Raw genomic sequence first — 24260 nt, 5'->3', positions numbered from 1 at the left:
CTGGTGGGAGAGAGAAACCAGCAACAGCGGGAGGGGGGCCCGGGCGCACACTGGAATCAGAAGTGGGCAGGACAGGGAGGGTGATCAGTGCGACAGGGATAAGGGGAAGGGGGGGGGGAGGCTGGGTTGGGGCATTTACAGAAGGATGCCCTGTGTGCCTCTCCCTCCAGCAGCTTAAAACCAGAAGGACAGAGAGGGTGAGGAACAGTCTTTCAGCTGCTGCAGAGAACCACACAGGGCATCTTTCTGTAATTGCCACTCCACATCCCACCGATTCCCTAGCTGTCAAGCCCCCCTGTGCGCACAGGCCCCCTGCAGGAGGACCAGTTGTACCCCCTGTTGGTGGCCCTAATGCAGAGGGTCGCAAGGGGAAGGTGCTTGGTTATGGAGAATCTATTTTTTGGTATGGTATGGTGGCTGGAGAGGCAGTATGTGCACATGAGGGGGAAATGAGGTTGTGAGACAACCAAGGAGGGATGTGTGGGAGAAGGCAGGTGTGGAAGGATGTCCATCAGGGATGGGGGGTGAGGTGGCCTGGGGGGAACTTGAAGATTGGGGACACATGACTGTCTGCTGGGGGAAGGGCAGGAAGCAGTGTTTTTCAGCTAGGAAGAGGGACATAAAGAAGAATGTGAATATGGAAATGCAGGGCGGCAGAAATATGGGGACCTCTGAGGTAACTGTCAGTTGGGGGAACAAGGAGAAAAATCTGTCATTTGGGGTAAGGGGGTACAAAAAAAACCAGATAGTAGCAGTATGAAGGATTAGAGCTGAATTCTGGCCTCTGGTCTGAGCACTGTTTTGCTGTGCTTGCTTGCTCTGCACATCAAGAGAGACAGCTAGAAAGGAGCCAGCTATGCACAAAGAAAAGATGTTTAAAGCTTCATCTCAGACAGTTCTCTAACCACCGATACACAAAGGCAGCCATTGAGCCAGAAGAGGACGGCAGAGGCAACAAAAAATAAAGGAGAAAAGATGTGTGGAGATTTGCAAGCTGGAGGAATGGGTAATTCCACACACTGCAGGGACCTTGGGCCAGAAGGAGCAGAGACCGTGAAGCAGTGAGCCAGGGACATAGATGAAGGATGTGAAGTCCACTCTCACAATGCCAAGATCTCCTACAGGGGGTATCCTGCAACCTTTCCTTTTCACACATCACTGAGCATAAAAAGTGGTCTAAGGGATCTCCTTAAAGGCAGCAGGAAGCCCAGGACAAGTGGGAGCATAGAGGTGGACACGATTGGGGAGAGTGCAGTTCAATAGGATGGAACTGGACAAAAGAAGGGGAAGAGAGTATGGCTGCTACTGGTTGCAAAAACATTTGCATGTAGTATAAAAACTAGACTATAAGCCTCTTTGGGCCAGGGATTGACATTATTGGCTCCCTGTAAAGTGATGCTGAATATGTCATTGCTACAGTATATAAAAGAGGTAAAACAAAGAGGATGTAGACAGTTCCATCAAAGATAAAGTAGGCAGAGAATGTAATTTACCACAATTAGAGAGAGGATCTCCTTTCACCAACCGGGTAATACGATACGGAAGGATTGAATATATGGCTGCATGAAGACACCACCTACCTCTATTGTTCCCACACAGTTCAACAGCTCATAGTGGGCTACAAACAAAATTTTGATAATCTGTTTTATGTAAAAGAGGTTTTACAGGAAACCAGTGCTGAGAGATACAAAGGATTGATGATGTCTGTATGTTCTGGGACAAAAGTACTGAACTCAGAGACAGCCAGTTAAGTATTTTTCAAAGCAAGCGATCATCTATAAAACCTGTGCAAGCTGATAACTGGACACTCTTATTAAGAGGTTTAGTATCTAAACCTTAAATTTTAAAAATGAATAAGTATTTCCTTCACATACACATTATTTCAAAGTAGCTCTTCTTGTTTTTCCACCCCCTCCTTATTTTTCTTTATTTAAACCTGATGATCCTGCAAATTACAGCCTCTATTGGAAGTTCTACTGCTTGGGTAACAATGCTGTCCTAACAGCTCACTAGGCAGGAGCATTTTGGTCACCCTTGCAACACACACTACTGCATGGCTATAAGCTCATGGCACAGGTATCTTCCTTTATTTTTGTGCACAAGTGTATTATTTACTCTTAGATTGTAAGCTCCAAGGATCAGGGCCCTCCTAACCATCTTGTATTGAACTGTATTGTTGCAGTATTGTCTCCCATTATATTGTAAAGTGCTGAGCAAACTGTTGGCGCTATATAAATCCTGTATAATAATAATAATACTAGTGCTATATTTGGAGGCTTACATTTACCCTGAGAGAAATATTTGTTGTCCACATTATTATGTCAGTGTAGTTGGGCTATTACCTCTATATGGGCAGCACAGCGGCTTAGTGGTTAGCCATTCAGCCTGGCAGTATAAGGGTCGTTGGTTCGAATCCCAACCACGGTACCACCTGCCTGGAGTTTGCATGTTCTCCCTGTGCCTGTGTGGGTTTCCTACAGTTACTCCGGTTTCCTCTCACACTCCAAAGACATTCTGGTAGTTGAATTGGCTCCTGTCTAAATTGGCCCTAGTATGTGTATGTATGAATGTGAGTTAGGGACCTTAGATTGTACACCCCTTGAGGGTTAGGGACTGATGTGAATGCACAATATATATGTAAAGCGCTGCGTACACTGACGGCGCTATATAAGTACCTGTAATAAATAAATATTACAATATAGTGTAGGAGATGTGGTATGGGACCTTTCCCTCTAAGCACCGCCCACATACCCTTTGGTATATAGTCCCATGTCACAGCTTTAGAGTGCATAGCCAGGACAGGAAGCTGAAAGGAACAGGATAGAGCCATGCAAACACTTGGAATTTCACAGATATAAACTGTGTCTGAACCTAAAAGATAATGCTCTGTAGGCACCGGATTTGTGGGGTGAAAGTTTAGTTATACTTTAAAGTCCCACTCAGGGCTTTTGTTCAATTTACCCATGTCAGTGGTGACCACCTCCCACCCCGCATAGATTAAACGATTGGTAAAGGACAAAAAGTCCAAATACGTTATTCCTTGCTTTCCCGGCAGCTGGTTCTCTCCTCCATTGTCCAACGCTCCCAGGAGGTGTTTGGGTTTTTACTGTCCTCATATACAATGTAAGACTGCTGGCCCTGCATTGTATGTGAAGATGTTGGAGAGCTGCGACTGGCCGGGCCATAAAGTGAAGTGACTTTCAGTGGACCAGTTGCACAGAGACAATGAAGTCTTCAGAAGCTAGGAATCAGGTAAGTATTTCAATGTATTCCTTCAGCCAAACAAGCATTTAGCCCATAAATTTAACAGCAGTCCAGAGTGGGGCTTTATTTATGCAAATGTGCTTATTTTTTACATTGTAAACTAGTAAAAATTGAAAAATGGAGGAAAGGATCATTATAAATATTACACTCTCCGAAAAATAAAATACACATTGGAAAAAGAAAGCAACAAGCAAAAGTTGCTCTATTATTTTGTAGAAGCCAAGGTGTTGCTATATTTAACAAAAAATAGTGAAGCGCTACTATTATCAAAATTAAATACTACAGTGCCTAATTATGCCTATCAATTAGTGCTCTGTGAAAAGGAGCTCATATATATTACATATATGATATACTTCAGGGCTAATTAAACAGTTTTATAGTGAAATAAAAATACACATTGTGAATTTAAAACAAAAGGATGAAAAAATGATAAGAAAAGCCAGCAAAGAAGGCAAATATCTGGTTTCGAGTAACGTCACTTCCGGTCACGTGGTGACGCATGTCCAGACGCAGCGGCCATATTGGTTTCCCCAGGTTTCATGCAATACACCCATGGGATGGGGAAACCGCTGATGTGACTACAACTATATGTGAGTGTAATCTTTGCCTTCTTTGCTGGCTTTATTAAACTTATTACACTATGGAAGGATCTCTCTTGTTTCTTGTATATTACTGAGTGGAGGTGGAGTGGAACAGAGGAGTCTCCAATTCCCTTGTGACATCTGGATGGGCTATCCATACACAAGGACCTGATACAGAGGAGAGTAATATCTTTTTGGCCCTGTGTGGGTCAGTGCGGGGAGGTGAGCAGGCACTGCTGCCATTTGAGGATTTGTGCACTAGAAGTGAAGATCACTTTCTCACGAAGTTTTTCACTTGCATGGACTTTGCTTTATTTTTTATTTTATTTTTTGATCATTCACAGATGGTGGTTTTATATTTATGTGATGCACAGGTATAGGATGGAATTTTGTGATTGAATTTGTTATATATACATGGTATTTCTTATCATTTTTTCATCCTTTTGTTTTAAATTCACAATGATTTTTATTTCACTATAAAACTGTTTAATTAGCCCTGAAGTATATCATATATATAATATATATGAGCTCCTTTTCACAGAGCACTAATTCATAGGCATAATTAGGCACTGTAGTATTTAATTTTAATAGTAGCGCTTCACTAATTTTTGTTAAATATTGATCACTTATTGGTTTAGTCGAGTGACAGCAGCTATCATATAGGGACAGTATAGGGAAATCCTTTTATATAAAGCGCAGGAGGATACTTCCTTTTAATTTCAAGGTGTTGCTATGCCTATGTACTCCATTGGCCATCCTGATTGTTCTTTGTAAAACCCAACAAATATTTAACCAAAAGTTGCCCGCGTGTGTTTTAGGAATGGCCTGCTTTGCGCTTTTTTTTGAGGAAAAGAAATAGGCACATACGCTTAGAGAGTGAGGACTTTAGTCCACACCAAAAATGAAGGCAGGGTTACAAGGATAATGTTTTTTACCAAGACAGCTGGGGAATGAAATCGGTCAGGGATCATTGATATTACTGTATTACTAGGACTTACGATCGGCTTTTACTCTGGTTTATCCAATATAAAGTGCTTTGCATTTACTGTATGGGGAACACTCCCTTCTATCTGAAAGAAAAGGGCACAGTAACTTTGGGCATACTTATCTGTCCCCCATTTTAGTGGTTTTCCTCACTTCAGAAGGAGAGAGAAAATCTCCTCTATGGCTAAATAAATTGTAATAAAAACCTAACGGAGGTTCCAAGCCTTGCTCACGTTGTCCAAAACTACATTTTGGTTGGAGTTTAGCTTTAAATGATAATTTAAAGATGTCATCACCCCCTCCTTTATCATGACAAAACAATGCACGAGTTATGATGGTTAACCACGTGATAGTTATCGGCTACATGAGTGACAAGAAGCCAACGGTGTCACTAATGACACAGTTTAGGGTGGAGTACAGACAATACGGTTAAACTGTTCAGATACCTTTTACCCTGATGGCTGCTCCTGCTATTGATAAAAAGACAAATATTGAAAAGAAAAGACATTAGAAGAAGAGAGAGAGAGACAGCAAGAAAAGACAAGCATGCAGTCATTCTAACTAATGACATTGTTTTTATTAGTAATATATTTGGTTGTTGACTCTGGTGAATACTGCAGTAAGTAGACAGAAGGACATGTAGGACACAGCGACATTTCTACCACTCAAAGGGGTTTTCAAAACTATGTCTGAATTTATGGTTTATAATGACTGTTTTTGCTGTGTTTATCTGGATGAGAGCCATTTCCTGCTACAATCCAAAAACAGAGATGTGTTAATGGCCTCACCTAATTATCCTATATGAATGGCCGCAATGAGCACATTAGACCCACGTTCCTCGAGAAGTAGTTCAATGTGCCCCAAATACTACTAATAACAGAGGAACCAACACAAGGGATGCATCCTACTGACTGTACGTTATGTCCCTTGTGCTGATTTTTCGGCTTTTGATTTTGGCTGCACTTGGGCTTTAACACACTTTCTATCATAGGATGACAACATTGTTCGTCCACAGACACAATACACTGAATGAGTGTTGTCAGCACCAGTGGTGAGACTACCAGGGTCACAAAGGTCGCACTTGTGACCGGGCCTTGGTGTTCTAACATTGTGGGGGTCCCCAAGCAGTGTTGCCAGTAAGAAAAAAAAAAAAAAAAAAAAAAAAAGAAGGGGGGGGGGGGCGGCACTTTTCTGCTGCATGCAGACAGCAGAAAAGTGCCCCCCCCCCCCATTTTTTGTCCCCTACACTTGTCCCCAAGCTTCCTCTCCTGCTGTTCCCCTTCCTTGCACACCTGACAAGTGGAACGCACCCTCCCCCAGAAATGCGCATGCATAGTGCACACACGCAGTTACAGAGCCGGCTGGTTAGTAATTGGTTGAGCTCGGCTGGTCGGTGGGGAAGGGCTGCTGCTGGTCAGGTGCACAAGGAGGGGGCACAGGGACATTTTTAAGCGGTGACGTGAAAGCAGGCAGCGCAGGGGAGAGGAGCACCAAAGCCTGCAGTAGGAGAGGAGAACCAAAGCCACAGGAGGTCAGTGTGTAACAGTTTTGTGGAGCAGCCAGTCAGTCACTCTGTGGGGGGTTGGGTGAGTGGAGACCCTAGATCAGCAATGGGCAAACTAAGGCCCGCGGGCCGTATACGGCCCGGCGGACCTTTTAATCCGGCCCGCGGAACTAGGCTCCCGCTAGGCTCCTCTCACAGTCCGCCCTGAAGACCGGTGTAGCATGAAAATCTGTCTCCTATGAGGATCTGTCCCCCTCGACGTATCTGCGCATGTGCCGGAGATCGCCGATCGGCTGCTAATGCCTGAAACTGGCACATGCGCAGATACGTCGAGGGGGACAGATCCTCATAGGAGACAGATTTTCATGCTACACCGGAACGGCGCGGGAAGACGGCGAGAGGAACGCGCGGAGCAAAGGTAAGTGAATTGACACAGGGGGGACTTGGGGACTTAATATGGGGGATGAATTAATATGGGGAATGAATTACTATAGGGGGGATGAATTACTATGGGGGATGAATTACTATATGGGGGATGAATTACTATAGGGGGGATGAATTACTATGGGGGGGATGAATTACTATATGGGGGATGAATTACTATAGGGGGGATGAATTACTATAGGGGGGATGAATTACTATAGGGGGGATGAATTACTATGGGGGATGAATTACTATGGGGGATGAATTACTATGGGGGATGAATTACTCTATGGGGGATGAATTACTCTATGGGGGATGAATTACTATATGGGGGATGAATTACTATGCTTACTATGGGGGAATATTACTATACTTACTATGGATGACACATACACATCATTCATCTACTCTTGGTCCGGCCCCCGGGTCCAATATATGAACCCATTGCAGCCCTCAAGTCAAAAAGTTTGCCCACCCCTGCCCTAGATCCACCCTTGTATCAGTATCTTCACTCCCCTCTTACATCAGTGAACCCCTTTACCTTAATGTATTCATTCTGCAGACTCTGGTGTAAAGGGGAACTCTGCTGTAAGAGCCTCCCCTTACATCAGAGTTCTCAGCATTCCTACTTACTTCAGAGTCAGCAGACTTATTCCTTATAGTGAAAGGGGAAGCATTGCAGACTCTGAGGTAAGGGGGAGGCTCTGGTGTCCAGAGAACATCTTACATCAGAGTTCCCCTTTACATCAGGGTCCGTTGCAATCTCCTTTACATCAGGGTCTACAGAGTTCCCCCTTGCATTGTAAGGCAAACCCTGTGGACTGTGATGTACTGTAAAGGGAAACTCTGATGTAAAAGGGGCTCTGGGAATGCTGATGCAAGGGGGGATTTTAATGTAAGGGTAAGAAGGGGGCCGTTGTAGAACATGTGAAAGGGTCCCACTGTGAGACAATAATAAAGGGCCCAGCAATTGGAGGGAAGGGCCCAGGCTTGGGTCGGAGGGCCCTTCATGGTTTTTTGCACTGGGGCCCTGAAGGTTCTAGTTATGCCTCTGGTTGTCACCCTAGGGCAGAAAGCAAGTTTTTGCAAAGATCACCAGGTGAAAAAAAAGCTTAACAACTAATACAGCCATCATATCTAAGAAGCGTAAGCTGCAATATATTAAAGATGTGTCCTTGGCTTTAGATACGTTTTTTCTTGTGGCAGACATTCAACAAAGCACCGATTGTGCTGCAATATACAGATGCTATCCAGAGAAAGACTGCAAATCTGTTTAAGAACTGGGCTGATTAAAATAACGCACAGCAAGAGCAAATCAATCTGGATTATTGCTCAGGAGGCTGCTAATGTATCACTAACTTGTGCACAGTTCCTTTTAGAATACTGCTGCCTATAAAACTCTTCTAACTTCACTGAATACAACAGAACCTATTTTTAAACGTAAGAATGAATACACGCTGAAACCATGATAAGATTGTAGGTCCGATTAACAAATGAGAACAAGTAATTATTCTGTAGACATTTTCCATTTAAAGCATTAAAAATTAATGTGCATATCACTATTCTCTTTTGCCTTTCTAAAAGGGCTAAAATGTGTAGCCAACAGGGGCGGACTGACCATTTGGAAACTTGGGCACTGCCCGAGGGCCCGGGGTCAGTAGGGGGCCCCATGAGATGCCCCTGGTATCTTTTTCATAGGCTTTTTTGAGTTTGGGCAAGGACACAGGGGCCCCATGATCCTCTATTGCCCGGGGGCCCCATGAGTTGTCAGTCCGCCCCTTTAGCCAATGAGACCGTTGCTGATGGACAGCTATTTGCATGCGATTAAACAATTAAAAACATACTCCACAACTTGGGCTTAAAGTGTTAATTCACCTTCCTTTGCTCTGGATTGGCAAAAGGTGCAAGTCCAGTGTAAAGTGTTAGATCACCTTTTCAGAAAAAATGAAGAGGTGAATCAGCACCGTATGCCTTCTTCACCGCTCTAGTTCCCACCGCACTTACCTAAGTGGGTGATGAGCTGTCACTGTCCACAAAGCCGCTCTAGCGGTCTGGGGATTTGAAATCCCCGCTCTTCTACCACTTCTCTCTGCAGCACATTCGGAACAAATCAGAGAGATTCTGATTGGTCATCTCCAACACAGAGCATCACTCTGATCTGTCCTGGAAGCTCTACACAGAGAAAATGTGGATTTCAAATCCTCTTCTCGCTATATAGGCTGCTTGGGCACTTACAGATCATCACCCATGGAGGCAAGTCCAGTGAGGACTACGGGTGTACAGTGTTCACTTTTTTCTGAACATTTGAAATTGGACCTGCACCTTGCCAATCCATGACAAAACAGGTTTACTTTAATACATGTCTCTGCCAGCAGCTTATACTTACCGCCTTTCTCTCCCGTCACTCCATTCACCTACAGGAGCGAGGAGAAGAAGCCCTGTGTAAGCTTCAAGTTCACAGCATACACAGGGCTGAAAATGTTTTTTGTGATGGCGCTGGTGGCTAAGCAGCCAATTGCATCACATCGAAGGAAGGGATGTCGCTCACCAGCTCCCCATAGCTAAAATTGGTGGGTTTTTCTCTGCTGCCCAAAAGGTAGCATCAGGGAAGAAAAGAATAAGCAAGGACTGCTGCAGGGGCCAATATGTTAGCCTGTTGCTCTGCATGTGTAAATTGCAGGCAAAACTTTAATTTTAGTTTTGGACAGAGTGGAGTGGAATTAGAACCCCTGTGAGGTTTTTATTGATGTCTGTGTCCCCAGTAGGGAGATTCACCCTCTCTATTTGTCCGGTTTACCATGATCATTGAAAGTGAAAGTAAAGAAAACCCCAAATTTTGGGCTGTCCCCAGAAAAGTAATAGATGGGAAGTTTTCCAACGGGGATGCTAGTTCTGGTGACCTGGGGGTCCCCAAAGAAGTGGTTCTAAAGGCTGAAGGTTTTTTTTACCTTAATGCATTCTATAAGGGCACTCAGCAGGGGCCGGGAGCACTGGCAGAAGCCCCAGAAGAGGGGAATCAGGGCTGCTCTGTGCAAAACAATTGCACAGAGCAGGCAAGTATAAGATGTTTGTTATTAAAAAAAAAAGAAAAAAAAAAAAAAAAAGATCTTTAATAACAATTTAATTTGTGGGGATTATCTCTCACTTTCTGTTTTGGCTATGAGACAAGAAGTGAAGGTAAGTCTCCCCAATTGGACACAGATGGCAAAAAATAAAAATAACACAAGTTATAACCCCCCATTACTCTATTTAAAATGAAAAAAAAGTTTTGCCTATAGTTCTACTTTAATGGGCTGAGGGTTGGCAGCGTTAAGGGGTAAATTAATCAGAAGAATGTGATATGAGGTCTTTCAATTTACGTTCTCACTGAAATCTATAGCACTTACCGGTTGAGGAGCAACATTGTCTGAAGGCAGATTCTGAGAGGAACGGCTGCGGGGAGGTGGCTGCGGAGGCGGGTCTAGGCTCTGCGGAGGTGGTGTGGGGGAGGTGGGATGTGATGTCGGCTGTATAGGTTCTGACAGCTTTTGGCAGGGTGGTTGGGTGGTTGGACTGGGCTGAAGAGGGGCTGCTAGTTGGGGTTTCAAAGGCTCAGGAAGAGAGGGGAATGCTGAAACAGAGAACAGAACTGTGTAAATTAAAGCTGACACAATAATCTCTCCAAACAGGCACAAAAACACAATAACCTCATGTTCCCACTGTCAGAAGTAATGCCACTTCCTACACTTACCCCTCATGTATGTGATGATAGGACAGAGGCTTTGTGGCCCCACAGGACTGGCAAAGGATTAAAAGGTTTCCTGGTACAGGTGACTTTTCAGATAGGAACAGTACAGATCCAGCAGAGCCTTTGGATGCCACAGATGAGCATCCACACCGTTAACAGCAAACAAGTTGCAAGCTGTAACATTTTGATATACAATTCGCTAGATCAGGACAGAGGCGGACTGACCATTTGGAAGCTCGGGCACTGCCGGAGGGCCCGGGGTCAGTAGGGGGCCCCATGAGATGCCCCTGGTACCTTTTTCATAGGCTTTTTTGAGTTTGGGCAAGGACACAGGGGCCCCATGATCCCCTACTGCCCGGGGTCCCCATGAGTTGTCAGTCCGCCCCTGGATCAGGAGAAGCAGCATTGAGGCCTCCTTCCTTCACACAGGCATTTACCCGCATGCACCAGATTCTAGTGGCAAGAGTCAGCCGATTCTTGCAGCTCCATTGTAAGGTGCATGCGATTAGTGGCTGCTGCCCAGCTTGTATGAAGTAATGAGAGGCTGTCAGTGGCCATCACGGTTTGCATGTAGGCGCACACCACAGAGTTTCTTGTGCTTAGGGACAGATGTCCAAGACTGGACACTTCTGACTGCATCCAGGCTTGGATATCCTTCCCAAAGAGCATGTAACCTCATGGTGTGCGCCTGCAGGAAAGCAGTGACGGCCAGTGTCAGCCTCTCATTACTTTACATAGGCTAGGCAGCTGCCGTTATTTGTAGGCACCTGTCATTCCACATGCAAGAATCCGCTGATCCTTGCTGTTGGAATCCAGTGTATGAGTAAACTCCCAGGTGGAGAAGGCCTAAGGATCAATTCAGACAGGCAATATATTTGCAACAATCTTTTTTTTTCTAGCTAAGCAAATCAAAGTTATTTTCAAAGGAATTGCTAATTTAGGGCTTTTACGGTAATTTGAGGTTCAGTTGCACAGTGAAGGAATTTGTTCAGCGTTTCATGTCAATGACAAGATCGCCTGTTACCTCTACAGCTCAGCTAGATATCGCAAAAAGAGAGTGTAATAGCACTTGTTTAACCTGAACTAGTGTCAAATCACTTTTCAGTGACAAATCACCAGAGTCTATAGCGATTAAAGTGGTTGTAAAAGCTCACTTTTTTCCCCCAATTTAAGCATGCTATGCATGAAGGTAAAAAAAAAAAAACCCTTCTGTGTACAGCAGCCCCCCCAATACTTACCTGAGCCCCATCTCGATCCAGTGATGTACACAACAGCCTTGGCTGTCCCAGGTCTCTCCCTCCTCATTGGCTAAGACAGCAGCTGGAGCTATTGCTCCCACTACTGTCAATCACGGCCAATGAGCCAATGGGAAGAAAGCAGGACCGAGCCGCATCCTTGTGTGCCCCCATAGCAAGCTGCTTGCTGTTGGGGCACTTGGAAGGAGGGAGGGGTCAGGTGTGCCGGTAGACCCGAGAAGAGGAGGATCGTGGCATCTCTATGAAAAACCATTGCACAGAGCGGGGTAAGTATCACGTTTGTTATTGAAAAAAAAAATCTGCCTTTGTGATCGCTTTAATCACTAGCTAAAAAAAAAAAAAAAAAAATTGTGATGAATAACTACCAAATTGCGAGTGTAACAAGTAAACTGCAAAAGGGTTAAATAGCTATTCACCCAGTAAAACTACTGGCACATTTGTTCTGTGCAGCAAATTTTATTCCATGTCCTAAACCGGTTGAATGTTATTAATTTGTAAAAAATAAAGCGGTTCAGCAAAATACCTCTGTATGGCCACCAAATAGAGCTGAAGATCATAGTAATAAATATGACCCTCATCTCCATTTAGTGGTTATAATCTGATATTGTTATCAAAATACTCTATTTTTCTATGAACATTCAACCTGTTTGGAAAATGGAAGGAGAACATTCAATTTTAGCCCAATCGCACATAGTGAATGTACCAGCAGTGATATATAGTCAGTAAATGAAGTGGTCTCTGGGTCTCAGCCTGATCAGTTTACTCACTGATGGATTCTTTTTGAGACAGAGCAAGGGCTGAGGCAATGCCAGCGGCTCTGGACCATTCTGGGGATTTGGAAGAGGCAGATGAAGGACAGAATTCTCTCCTCCATTGACAGAACGTGTTGCATTGTGTGAAAACAATGCAAGGATTTTTGTCAAGGGAGAAGAGGAAAGAAAGGGGTGGGGCCCCGTAGAGACTTCATTGCAAGGGCCCTTTCACAGTGATTAGTTTTTCTTCCATTTTTGTCTTACCAAAAGCATGACCAGTAAATCCTATGGAACTGTTCACACCAGTCAGTTGCGTTTTTAAAAGTTATGCATGTTGCACTTTGGTGCAGTAAAAAAAACCCCAAAAAAACAAAAAAAACAACACACCAAAAAATGCACCTTCCCATTAAAATGAATGGAAGATGCATCAAAAACATGGCAAAAAATACATTAAAAAAAAAAAAAAAAAAATGTACCCACGGTTGCGTTTTTGGTGTGTCGGAGTCACATGTCCTTTTTTTCCCCCACAGGTGCAAAACGCACTGGAAACAATGCAAAAATGCATAGGCGTTTTTACCGTGTTTTGCAACGGAGCAGTGTGAAAGCAGCCTAAGACCCAAAGCTATTAACCCCTGCAGCACCATAAGTTCAGTGCAGTGAAAAAGACTGGGAGAGAAGATTTCCACAGGAATAATCACCATGCAAGACACGGAACATACTTCATTACAGGTAAGTTACATGACGCACAAAAAAACAAAAAAAACAAATGTAATGAAACTTGAGGTTGAAAGAACACATGCCTCGGATATGTCTGAAAATGTGATTCATCTGCAACCATGTTTCCTTTTTTGTCTTCATCCCCTACGTGGGACTTATTTGCTCAGTTTGTTACTAATGTTCAGCAAAAACCAGAAAAGACACACTATACCTTTTGGAGGCTCTGCTGCTTTGACAGGTGCTGGGGCAGGAAGCCTGGCCTGTGCTGGTCCACCATGGCTTTGAGGAACGCTTATTACTCCCGCACGAGGAGGGATAGTCTAAGGGAATAATTGCAATTTACATAAATATTTTCCATTTAGCTAATGAAACCAATTTACAATCAGGAAATAATAAAACCCTAAATAGCAGTAAGTTATTTCATCAGCTAAAATAAATAGGCAATTTTTTTCCTTTTAATACATTTTTATTGAAAATTTTTTGATTTTAGAAGATACAATTGCAAACGCTATCGTGTGTACAGGGAAAATATAACATGAAGAGCCAACAGATCAAAAATGGTCCCACATAAAATAACAAAACTGTAACAAGCAGGGGCGGACTGACAACTCATGGGGCCCCCGGGCAATAGGGGATCGTGGGGCCCCTGTGTCCTTGCCCAAACTCAAAAAAGCCTATGAAAAAGGTACCAGGGGCATCTCATGGGGCCCCCTACTGACCCTGGGCCCTCGGGCAGTGACCGGGTTTCCAAATGGTCAGTCCTCCACTGGTAACAAGTGACAAAGTAGATGGTGTATCAAGAAGTACATTGACCATATTGTGTCAATGAATCAGTGAGAGGAACAGAGGAGGATCTATATGCCTACTGCATGTGATCAGGAGTTGATGAAAATATCATAGACCCAAGGAATACGTGGAATAAAAAGCAAATCGTTCCTGTGGGAGAGCCAATGGAGAAAGAAAAAAAAAAAAAAAGCAAAAAAAAAAAAAGCAAAAAAAAAAGTAAGGAGTCAAAGTGAGGATGTCAAAAGCACTCAAACATGGGCTATGGAGCCTCAATAATTACAGCAATGTAAAACTGCCTATTCAACATAGCAGGGTGGGAATGTTGGATCCAAGGAGTCCATGTTTTAAGACATTTCTCATCGGTATCTGAAAGAATGCTGGAAAGCCAGTCATTAATAAGAAAGACGTCTAGGAGGCCGTGAACTTCTGTAAAAGGTATGAACTGTTTCCAAGCTTTCGCTATGGTTTGTTTTGCTAACAGTAGTACATAGGTAGCCATTTTCAACTGATATTTGGTGAGGCCCGAGGATTTCAGGTGTAGAAGGACATGCCATGGGTCATGAGAGGGGTAGGCAACACCAGGACGGAAGGTGGGATTATAGTTGGCTTCATAGAGGGTGTGGTGAGATTTGGTAAGATGGATCCTAAGACATTCTAAATGAGCAGCGGGCCAGGCAGTTATAATTTTGCTTTAATAAGGTAATCTCCACCTCAGGGAGAGAAATATTAAGGGCCGATGATTTTTAAAAAATGTCCGTTAATTATCTACTAATTTTAAAGTTCCATGTATGTTTTTGTCTACTACCCAAAAAATAAAACAGGTCTGATTTATGGAAACTAAAGCAAAAAGGAGTAGTACAAACGGCACTTAATATTATAGCAACCAACCAGATTCCCTGTTACATTATTGTGGAGGGTGACTGAGGAAATCTAGCATGTTTCAGTTTTGGATCAGTTTCCATATGCTAGTCTTCAGATGGCCATATGGGAAGGGATTTGCTATCTTCCCCTTATCTTGGCAGTGCTTCCAGGATAAATCAGAGCAATACTCTGTCCAAACAGAATTGCTCTGATCCATCTCAAACATGCTGCAGGGAGAAGGGAAAGAGGTGCAAGGATTCAAAGCCCCGGAGCCACTACACGTGCTTCGTGGGCACTGACAGGCCATCACCCACAGAGGTAAGTATAGCAGGGACCAGGGGGAAACGTGGCATTATTTCACCTTTTCCTTTTTCCTGAAAAGGTGAGCTTACACTTTAAAACTGAACACCAGGCCAAAATCTAAATTCACAAAATGCAACACATAAAATCTACTTCTTAACTGCCCGATAATTTGTATTTCTGTCCATCTATTCCTGAGATTTACACAGCCCCCTCACACAACAGAGCCGGGTGGATAAAATGCAATGTAGGAATATACTGATGCCTGTCTACTAGGTAGAACGTGAAAAAGCAGCAACAGACAGATGAGGTCATCCCTCTGCTCTTTTATCCTAGCAGTAGGTTCCTTATCAGGATATTTGAGTCCTGTTGTAAAGTGTATGAAGTGCAGACTGTACTGAAGGGAGGAACAGGACTGGGAGCCAGTAAAGGGGATTTCAAGATGCTGAAACTAAGCCAAATTCAGGTATTTACAATGGGTGTGGATCTACTAATACTGGAGCACTCATAATCTGGTGCAGCTAAGCATAGTAACCAATCAGCTTCTAACTTCAGCTTGTTTAATTAAGCTTTGACAATAAAACATGGAAGCCGATTTGGTTACTATGCATGGCTGCACCAGATCATGTGTGCATTAGTTTTAGTAACTGGTGCACATATAATCTGTGTGTCCCCTCAATTTTTAATTACCACCTAAATGCTTTGATTTGCATGTTTTACAAATGCCTGGAGTTCAGCTTCCCCTTCATTGTGTAGTCTGTAAGTATTATAGCACAGCAGTAATAGAAGGTGAACAAACTAACAGGCATGGGTAGCATTTTAAAGCAGCAAAGCACCTGGCAGTTTACACCAAAGCAAGCAGTGGATAAACATTGGATGGCTAGGTACACAGCATGTGCTCCTTGCTGCAAAGGCCAGTTATAGTTGGTATATTTTTCCATTCATCCTTCCTTCAAGCAAATGAAGTTTACCAGTACCGTATGCTGAAAAACAGCCCCACACCATGATGTTCCCACCTCCATGCTTCACTGTTGGGATGGTGTTTTTGGGGTGATGTGCAGTGCCATTTGACCTCCACACATGGTGTGTATCATGGCATCCAAAGAGGTCAATTTTGTTCTCATTTGACCAGACTATATTCTTCAAGTATTTCACAGGCTTGTCTAAATGTTGTTCAGTAGACTTTAAACGAGCTTCAACATGCTTTTTCTTCAGCAATGGAGTTTTGTGTGGTGAGCGTGCATAATGGCCATGGCGGCTGAGTGCATTACTTATAGTTTTCTTTGAAACAATTGTATCTGCTGATTCTAGGTCTTTCTGAAGTTCTCACGTGGTCTTTGGCTCTTGGACAACTCTTCTGATAATTATTTTCACTCCTCTGTCAGAAATCTTGCAAAAAGCACCTGGTCATGGCCGGTTTATGGTGAAATGATGTTCTTTCCACTTCCGGATTATGGCCCCAACAGTGCCCACTGGAACATTCAGAAGTTTAGCCAATGTCATCATGAGATGTTTCTTGTCTGACACCTTGATAATGAGACACCGTCAGTTGAGACTGAACCAGCTGATATTAATTTGCACTGACAAGAGGCAAGATTGCTTTTTAATTACTGATAGATTTCAGCTTGTGTCTTGGCTTTCCATGCCTTTTTGCACCTCCCATTCTTTATGTGTACAATACGTTTTCCCTGTGTCATGCCATTTTATTACACATAACTTAATTTCTGAACTTATCTGTTTTGGCTTCTTTGTATGTATGGATTGCATGGGTTGTTACAGACATGTGGTGAAAATTTCATGTCAAGGTTCAGTAGAATCAAATAAATCATTGCACGCATCACTTTTGAGAGGCTCAATTCTCACAACGGACCTGTTTTGTATGGAGTCCGTTCTCCTACGGTTTTCTCCCATATACTGTTGGATTAGCTTCAATATAGGCATGACACTGTGCTGTAAATGGCTGTGCTAGGTAAATTAGATTGTTAGCTCCTGTGGGTCAGTACTGATGTGAATAAATCTACTACTTAGTAAAGTACTGTAGAATTTTACAGCATTCTTTACATGAACATGATAAAAAAAGGAAATCTGTCATAAGAAAAAAACAAAAACACTCACCGGCCTGACCATAGCACATGGTGTGGCAGATGGCGGTCCAAATGGAGGAGGAGCTTGTCCACGAGCTAAAAACAGAAAAGAAAAACTTGCAGTTAATTTTAAAGAGACCCTGTTGTCTAGTGACTGGAGATGTGCAGGATTCTGGTTTTGCCCCCAAAATGGTTGACAGAAGCACCAACACACAGGACAGAAATCCTATGTTACATCACTAGTAAAAGCAACGCCCATACATGCATTATTAGGATGACAGATGCACACTATATCACTACATTAGCATTTGTAAATGATGGGGTTTAGCGATAGATTGTATAATCACAGTAAGACATATGCTAGTGTTTAATGTCTGTTGGAATTTCCAATATCAGTTACTCAGCCATCGACATATCAGCTTTCAGCTCTGTGAGGTCAGCACTGGTAGATTTTGACGCAGTTACTGATGCCAATAGCAAAACTCTACCATATGCCCCTCCTCACACTAACCCCAACACCATCCTTTCCTGTAAACCATACATTACCCTCCTTGTAATCCTCCCTGTGCCCCCCTAAGACTAACTCTCCCTGTAACCCCCACACTTCCTGTAATCTTAAAGTGGAGCTCCGGTCATGTTTGTAAAAATTAAAGGTCAGCAACTACAAAAACCACAGATACTGACTTTTAATAAACAGGCACTCACATGTCCCCTGATCCATCGCTGTGCTTGGCCCAGCAGTTGTTTGTCTGCTCTCTCCCAGGCATCTTTACTATGGACACCCGGCTGTGACAGCTTGCAACTTCACAGTCACATGCCCGCTGTGCACTGTGAATGGTCCCGCAGTCTTCTGGGACCTGTCATGTGTTCCCAAAGACTGCGGCAGGGAGGGGGGGTGTTGGGTGTTGGAGAATTTCCGCTTCCGATTGCCTAGGTCAGTGGTGGGCAACCTTTTTTTTCAACTGAGCCAAATCTCGCCAAAACCACGATTGAAATTTATTTTGAGAGCCACATTTTTAAAACTGAAAATACATAGGATGGTACACTGTTTTTAGTTTCAATAAGTTTTTATAGTAATTCATCCCCCATATAGTAATTCATCCCCCATAGTAATTCATCCCCCCTATAGTAATTCATCCCCCCTATAGTAATTCATCCCCCATATAGTAATTCATCCCCCCTATAGTAATTCATCCCCCCTATAGTAATTCATCCCCCCTATAGTAATTCATCCCTCATATAGTAGTAGTAAGTAAGTAGCAAGTAGTAAGCCAAGTCCCCCCTGTGTCAATTCACTTACCTTTGCTCCGCGCGTTCCTCTCGCCGTGTTCCCGCGCCGTTCCGGTCTTCAGGGCGGACTGTGAGCCTAGCTCCTCTCACGCTCGTCACGCTGCCCCGCCTACACACATCCTGACAGCCAATCACTGGCTATCAGGATGTGAGTGGCAGCGAGACTGGCCAATCATTGCATTTGAGCGCTGCCCTGGCTGTTTTTTTTTTGGATCACGCTGCAGAGTCCCTGCCGCCCGAGAGGAGGGAGGGGAGCGGGCGCCCGGCACACAAGAGCCACATTAAAGCGTGTAAAGAGCCGCATGTGGCTCGCGAGCCGCGGCTTGCCGACCACTGGCCTAGGTGAAAGGGGAGCGGGCAGCTGTCAAAATCAAGTACCTGCTCCCCCATTCCTCCCCAAAAGCTCAAATTTCATAAACAGGAGAGGAGGAGGAGGCCTAAAGGAGGAGGCAGGCTTCTTCTGAGGGCTGATCTTCGGCCAGCTTGATTGGCTGATGCAACTCCCACACATGTGCAAGAGTTCAGTCAACCGGGCACAGTGCCGGAAAGTATACAGAGTTGTGCATGCGCAGTTCAGTGTACATTCTAAGGAAGACTGCAAGCAGGCAGGTAGATTTACTTTATTGCAGCAGAGACATTCAATGTCTCTCCTGCAATAAACAACCTGTCCGCTCATTTTTTTTTGTTAAAAAAAAAAAAGGTTTACTTCCACTTTAAAATTACATTCCTCTTCCCTGTAACCTTGAAATTAACCCTCCCTGTAACCCTAACACCAACCTTCCCTTGCAGGGCTAACCATAAACTGTTGAATTTCCTGCAGAAATTTGAGTCATGGGTGGCCCTGTTGGCACCATCTGGCTCCACAAATGTCAATTGAAATACCAAAAGAAGCCAGGTGAAAATCGGCAGCCAAAAAGTGACTGCATCCATTCAGATGACATCACTGTTTGGGTATTCAGACAGCTGCCGCTGCTGTAGCTGTCTGAATGGAACAGCCTATTTAGCATGAATGGGGGGGGGGGGGGGGGAATCAAGTGATTTTCAGACATTGGAATAGAAATTTGAAAATGTATTTATATTCTAAAGCTGGAACTGTTTTTACACCACTTGGTTGCATAATCACTTCTGTGCAGGGAACTTCTGCCCTGTAGATCAAGCTATTGAAAGATGAATCTGGCACCCGAATCTACGGCTTCAACAATATTGACATAATAAATAGCCCAAATAAGCCTATCGCTGTTCTAACCACTGTGGATAGGGCAGACAGAAGCCTATGAGGGGTTATTTATTGGCCACATTAACCCCCAACACCTGCCAAGATCACAAAATATCTCACCTGTGTTGTTATCGGGATATGTGCAACAGAAGAGATGCAATGCTATGGCAGTCTAAGTGTACTGGGGTATATTTAATATAAATTTTGGCAGACCGGTAACGTTTATTTCATCTGACCATAAAAACAAGCTGAATAAATGAAAAGTCGTCATCCATCATTACTAGATGCAAAGCAATAAATAGGGGAACAATGCATATTGCAATCACCAGAAATATAATTACAAGCGTAGGTATGTCCTGGATAACATTAGTGGGGAGAAGTCTATTAGTGGGCATGACACATGCGCAATACACTCATGCAGTTATTACTCCACAACACAGCAGTCTATTTACCTTCCATGTCTTTACGAGCTACCCCGGGGCTGGGAGGAGCACCTTGTCAAAGAGAGAAGACACATAGGATTGCAGGGACAGAAACTTGGGGGTGGGGGGGGGGGGGGAGATGGTTGACAGGGCATGGGGAACACAACACCTGATGAACACCTATTGTTTTCCGCAGAATGCTTACGATGTACTTTTAATGATGCATCTTATAAATGAGGGAGGTAGGAAAGTTAAGTGTTGCACTTTGTATTATTATGCCGAATTCAAGTAGTTAGTCCATATATATTTGGACACAGGAACAATTTTCATACTTTTGGCTCTGTATGCCACCGTAATTAAAATGAAACAATCCAAATGAATTTGAAGTGCAGACTTTCAGCTTTAATTCAAGGGGTTGAACATACAGTGCATCCAGAAAGTATTCACAGCGCTTAACTTTTGTCACATTTTGTTATATTACAGCCTTATTCCAAGATGGCTTAAATTCATTTTTTTCCTCAACATTATACAAACAATACCCCATAATGACCACGTGAAAGAAGTTAATTTTGAAATTTATTAAAAAGGAGAAAAAACCCCCCCAAAAAACACTTGTACGTAAGTATTCACAGCCTTTGCGCAATACTATGTTGAAGCACCTGGAGCACCAATTACAGCCTGAAGTGGTTTGGAGTATGATGCTACAAGCTTGGCACACCAATTTTTGGTCAACCAAGGAAGTTGAGTGCACGTGCTCAGCATCATTTCCAGAGGTTGTCTTTGGGAAATAGATGTATGAGTGCTGCCAGCATTGTTGCAGAGGTTGAAGGGGTGGGGGGCCAGTCTGTCAGTGCTCAAACCATACGCCGCACACTGCATCAAATTGGTCTGCATGGCTGTCATCCCAGAAAGAAGCCTCTTCTAAAGATGACATACAAGAAAGCCCACAAACCGTTTGCTGAAAACAAGCAGACTAAGGAGGTGGATTACTGGAACCATGTCCTGTGGTCTGATGAGACCAATATAAACTGATTTGGTTCAGATGGTGTCATGCGTGTGTGGCGGCAACCAGGTGAGGAGTACAAAGACAAGTGTGTCTTGCTCACAGTCAAGCATGGTGGTGGGAGTGTCATGGTCTGGGGCTGCTTGAGTGCTGCCGGCACTGGGGAGCTACAGTTCATTGAGGGAAGCATGAATGCCAACATGTACTGTGACATACTGAAGCAGAGCATAATCCCCTCCTTTTGGAGACTAGACAGCATTCCAACATAACAACCCCAAACACACCTCCAAGATGACCACTGCCTTGCTAAAAAAGCTGAGGGCAAAGGCGATGGACTGGCCAAGTATGTCTCCAGGGCTAAACCCTATCGAGCATCTGTGGGGCATCCTCAAAAGGGAAGGTGGAGAAGCACAAGGTCTCTAACATCCACCAGCTCCGTGATGAGGAGTGGAAAGACTCCAGTGGCAACCTGTGAAGCTCTGGTGAACTCCATGCCCAACAGGGTTAAGGCAGTGCTGGAAAATAATGGTGGCCACACAAAATATTGACACTTTGGGCCTAATTTGGACATTTTCACTTAGGGGTGTACTCACTTTTGGTGCCAGCGGTTTAGACATTAATGGCTGTGTGAGTTAATTTGAGGGGACATCAAATTTACACTGTTATACAAGCTGAACACTCACTAATTTACATTGTAGCAAAGTGTCATTTCTTCAGTGTTGTCACATAAAAAGATAGAATCAAATATTTACAAAAATGTAAGGGGTGTACTCACTTCTGTGAGATACTGTACAATCCTGTCTCGGAGGTCTATGGACAATTCCTTGGACTTCATGGCTTGGTTTGTGCTCTGATATGCACTGTTAATTGTGGGACCTTATATAGAAAGGTTTATGCCTTTCCTAATCATGTCCAATCAACTGCATCTCCCACAGGTGGACTCCAATCAAGTTTTGGAAACATCTAAAGGATGATCAGTGGGAACAGGATGCACCAGAGCTCAATTTTGAGTGTAATGGAAAAGGCTGTGAATACTTATGTACATGTGGTTTTGTTTTTTTAAATAAATTTCAAAGATTTCAAAACAAACTTCTTTCACATTGTCATTATGGGGTATGGTTTGTAGAATGTTGATAAAGAAAATTAATTTAATCCATTTTGGAATAAGGCTGTAAAATAACAAAAATGTGGCAAAAGTTAAGCGCTGTAAATACTTTCTGGATGCAATGTAAATATCAAGTACAAATTTTAGCAACAGTCCCTTCATTTTCAGGGGCTTAAATGTTATTGAACAAATTAATATAATTAAAAAAAAAATGTTCATTTTTAATATTTTGTTGAGAATCATTTACTGGCAATGACTGCCTGAAGTCTGGAACCCATGGACATTACCAAAAACTGGGTTTTCTCCTTTCTGATGCTTTGTCAGGCTCTAACTGCAGCGGTCTTCAGTTATTCTTTTTTGTGGGTCTTTCTGCCTTTAGTTTTGTCTTCAGCAAGTGAAATGCATGCTCAATTGGGTTGAGGTCAGGTGAATGACTCAACCATTGCAGAATATTCCACTTCTTTTGCTTCAAAAGCTCTTGGGTTGCTTTTGCAGTGTGTTTTGGATCATTGTCCATCTGTACTGTGAAGTGCCGTCCAATCGGCTTTGCTGCATTTGTCTGAATCTGGGCTGACAGTATATCTCTAAACACTGCAGAATTCATCCGGCTGCTTCTGTCTTTTGTCACATCATCAATAAACACCAATGACCCGGTGCCACTGGAAGCCATGCATGCCCATGCCATCACACTGCCTCCACCATGTTTTTCACATGATGTTGTGTGCTTTGGATCATGAGCTGTTCCAAGCCTTCTCCACACTTTCCTCAGAATGTACCAAACTGTTGATTTGGTCACTCCTGATGTTGCTGCTATCTCTCTGATGGATTTGTTTTGTTTTTGAAGCCTTACAATGGCCGTTTTCACTTGCATGGACTTTGAATGCATGATGTAGGTTAACAGCAATAGATTCCAAATGCAAATACCACACTTAGAATCAACTCCAGACCTTTTACCTGCTTAACTGATGAAATAAATAAGGAGTAGCCCACACCTGGCCATTAAACAGCTTTTGATTCAATTGTTCAATTACTTTTGGTCCCTTGAAAAAAGGGGGATGGCTACTCTTAATAGCTGTAATTCCTAAACCCTTCCTCCAATTTGGATGTACCCTCAAATTAAAGAGAGTGTGCACTTTCAGCCCATATCCATTATATAACTATTGCTCGAATATGTTTTGGTAAATACCTGAAAAAAACTAAAATTGTGCCTATGTCCAAATATATATGGAGTTAACTATATATCTAAAGCCAAAACTTCTTTCATTTGGAAACATTTCTTTCAGATGAAAACAAAAAAAATTGCTTTATGGAATGTTTGGGAGGTGGAGAGGAAACATTATGGGGAGAATAGAGGGTAACAATGATGGGACGATGATTTTACCTCCAATCTCTTTTCTAGCTGGTGCTGGACTCCGAGCACCTGATCGCAGCAACAAGAAATTCAGCGGAAGAAAAGTACAGTAAAGAGACAGTCAGCAGAAAGAGCAGTCAGAAAAAGTGAAAGGTGGATACAATGAGCCATACGTCAGTTACAAACCATTTCACACACTTTCTTTTTACAGGGTCACTTTGCGCTAAACTGACATTTCAGTTTTTGGTAGAAGCTGGAAACTAATGCTAGCCTTACATGCAAGAGGACGGGAATCGCACATGGTACAGTATTAAAAGCAGATGTATTAAGAAGTAAGCATCTACTCACATAAAGGATAACAGCATATCATATGTACAGCATGCAGCACCCCAGCAGGTGTGATGATGTCACTGCTGTATGTGACCTGACGTCATCACGCACACCAGCACACTGGATGCTGTATATATGATATGCTTTCATCCTTATTTATGCGAGTAGTTGCTTAATTTTTAATAAATTCACTTTTAATACTGCACCATGAGTGATTCCCTTCCTCTTGCATGTGGTTCTTTGCTGTGACTGACTCTGGGAGTATGCCAGTCTAACTTGGTTTGGGAGGGCAGCTTAAGGACCA

General features: G+C 43.2%; 1 protein-coding gene across 6 annotated transcripts in view; it reads right to left on the bottom strand.

Annotated features, from left to right (window-relative positions):
* The window catches only part of SYNJ1 (synaptojanin 1), a 180846-nt gene that overhangs the window by 8327 nt on the left and 148259 nt on the right, over positions 1 to 24260 (bottom strand). For 3 of the 6 annotated variants that reach the window (XM_089688925.1, XM_089688927.1, XM_089688926.1), the window contains 5 exons: positions 23657 to 23695; positions 20198 to 20239; positions 17271 to 17335; positions 13420 to 13528; positions 10143 to 10366 (listed from right to left, as the gene is read on the bottom strand). In XM_089688925.1, the coding sequence (XP_089545051.1) occupies positions 10143 to 10366; positions 13420 to 13528; positions 17271 to 17335; positions 20198 to 20239; positions 23657 to 23695 (479 nt within the window). Of the gene's footprint in view, positions 1 to 5275; positions 5300 to 10142; positions 10367 to 13419; positions 13529 to 17270; positions 17336 to 20197; positions 20240 to 23656; positions 23696 to 24260 lie in introns of all 6 variants that reach the window. The other 3 variants (XM_089688930.1, XM_089688928.1, XM_089688929.1) reach the window with 3 other exon arrangements.

Source organism: Staurois parvus, unplaced genomic scaffold (assembly GCF_062004578.1).
Source record: "Staurois parvus isolate SC_StPar_1 unplaced genomic scaffold, SC_StPar_1.0 ptg000461l, whole genome shotgun sequence".
Taxonomy (NCBI): domain Eukaryota; kingdom Metazoa; phylum Chordata; class Amphibia; order Anura; family Ranidae; genus Staurois; species Staurois parvus.
Note: the sequence above shows the minus strand (reverse complement) of the source record. Positions and strands in the feature narration are given on the sequence as shown.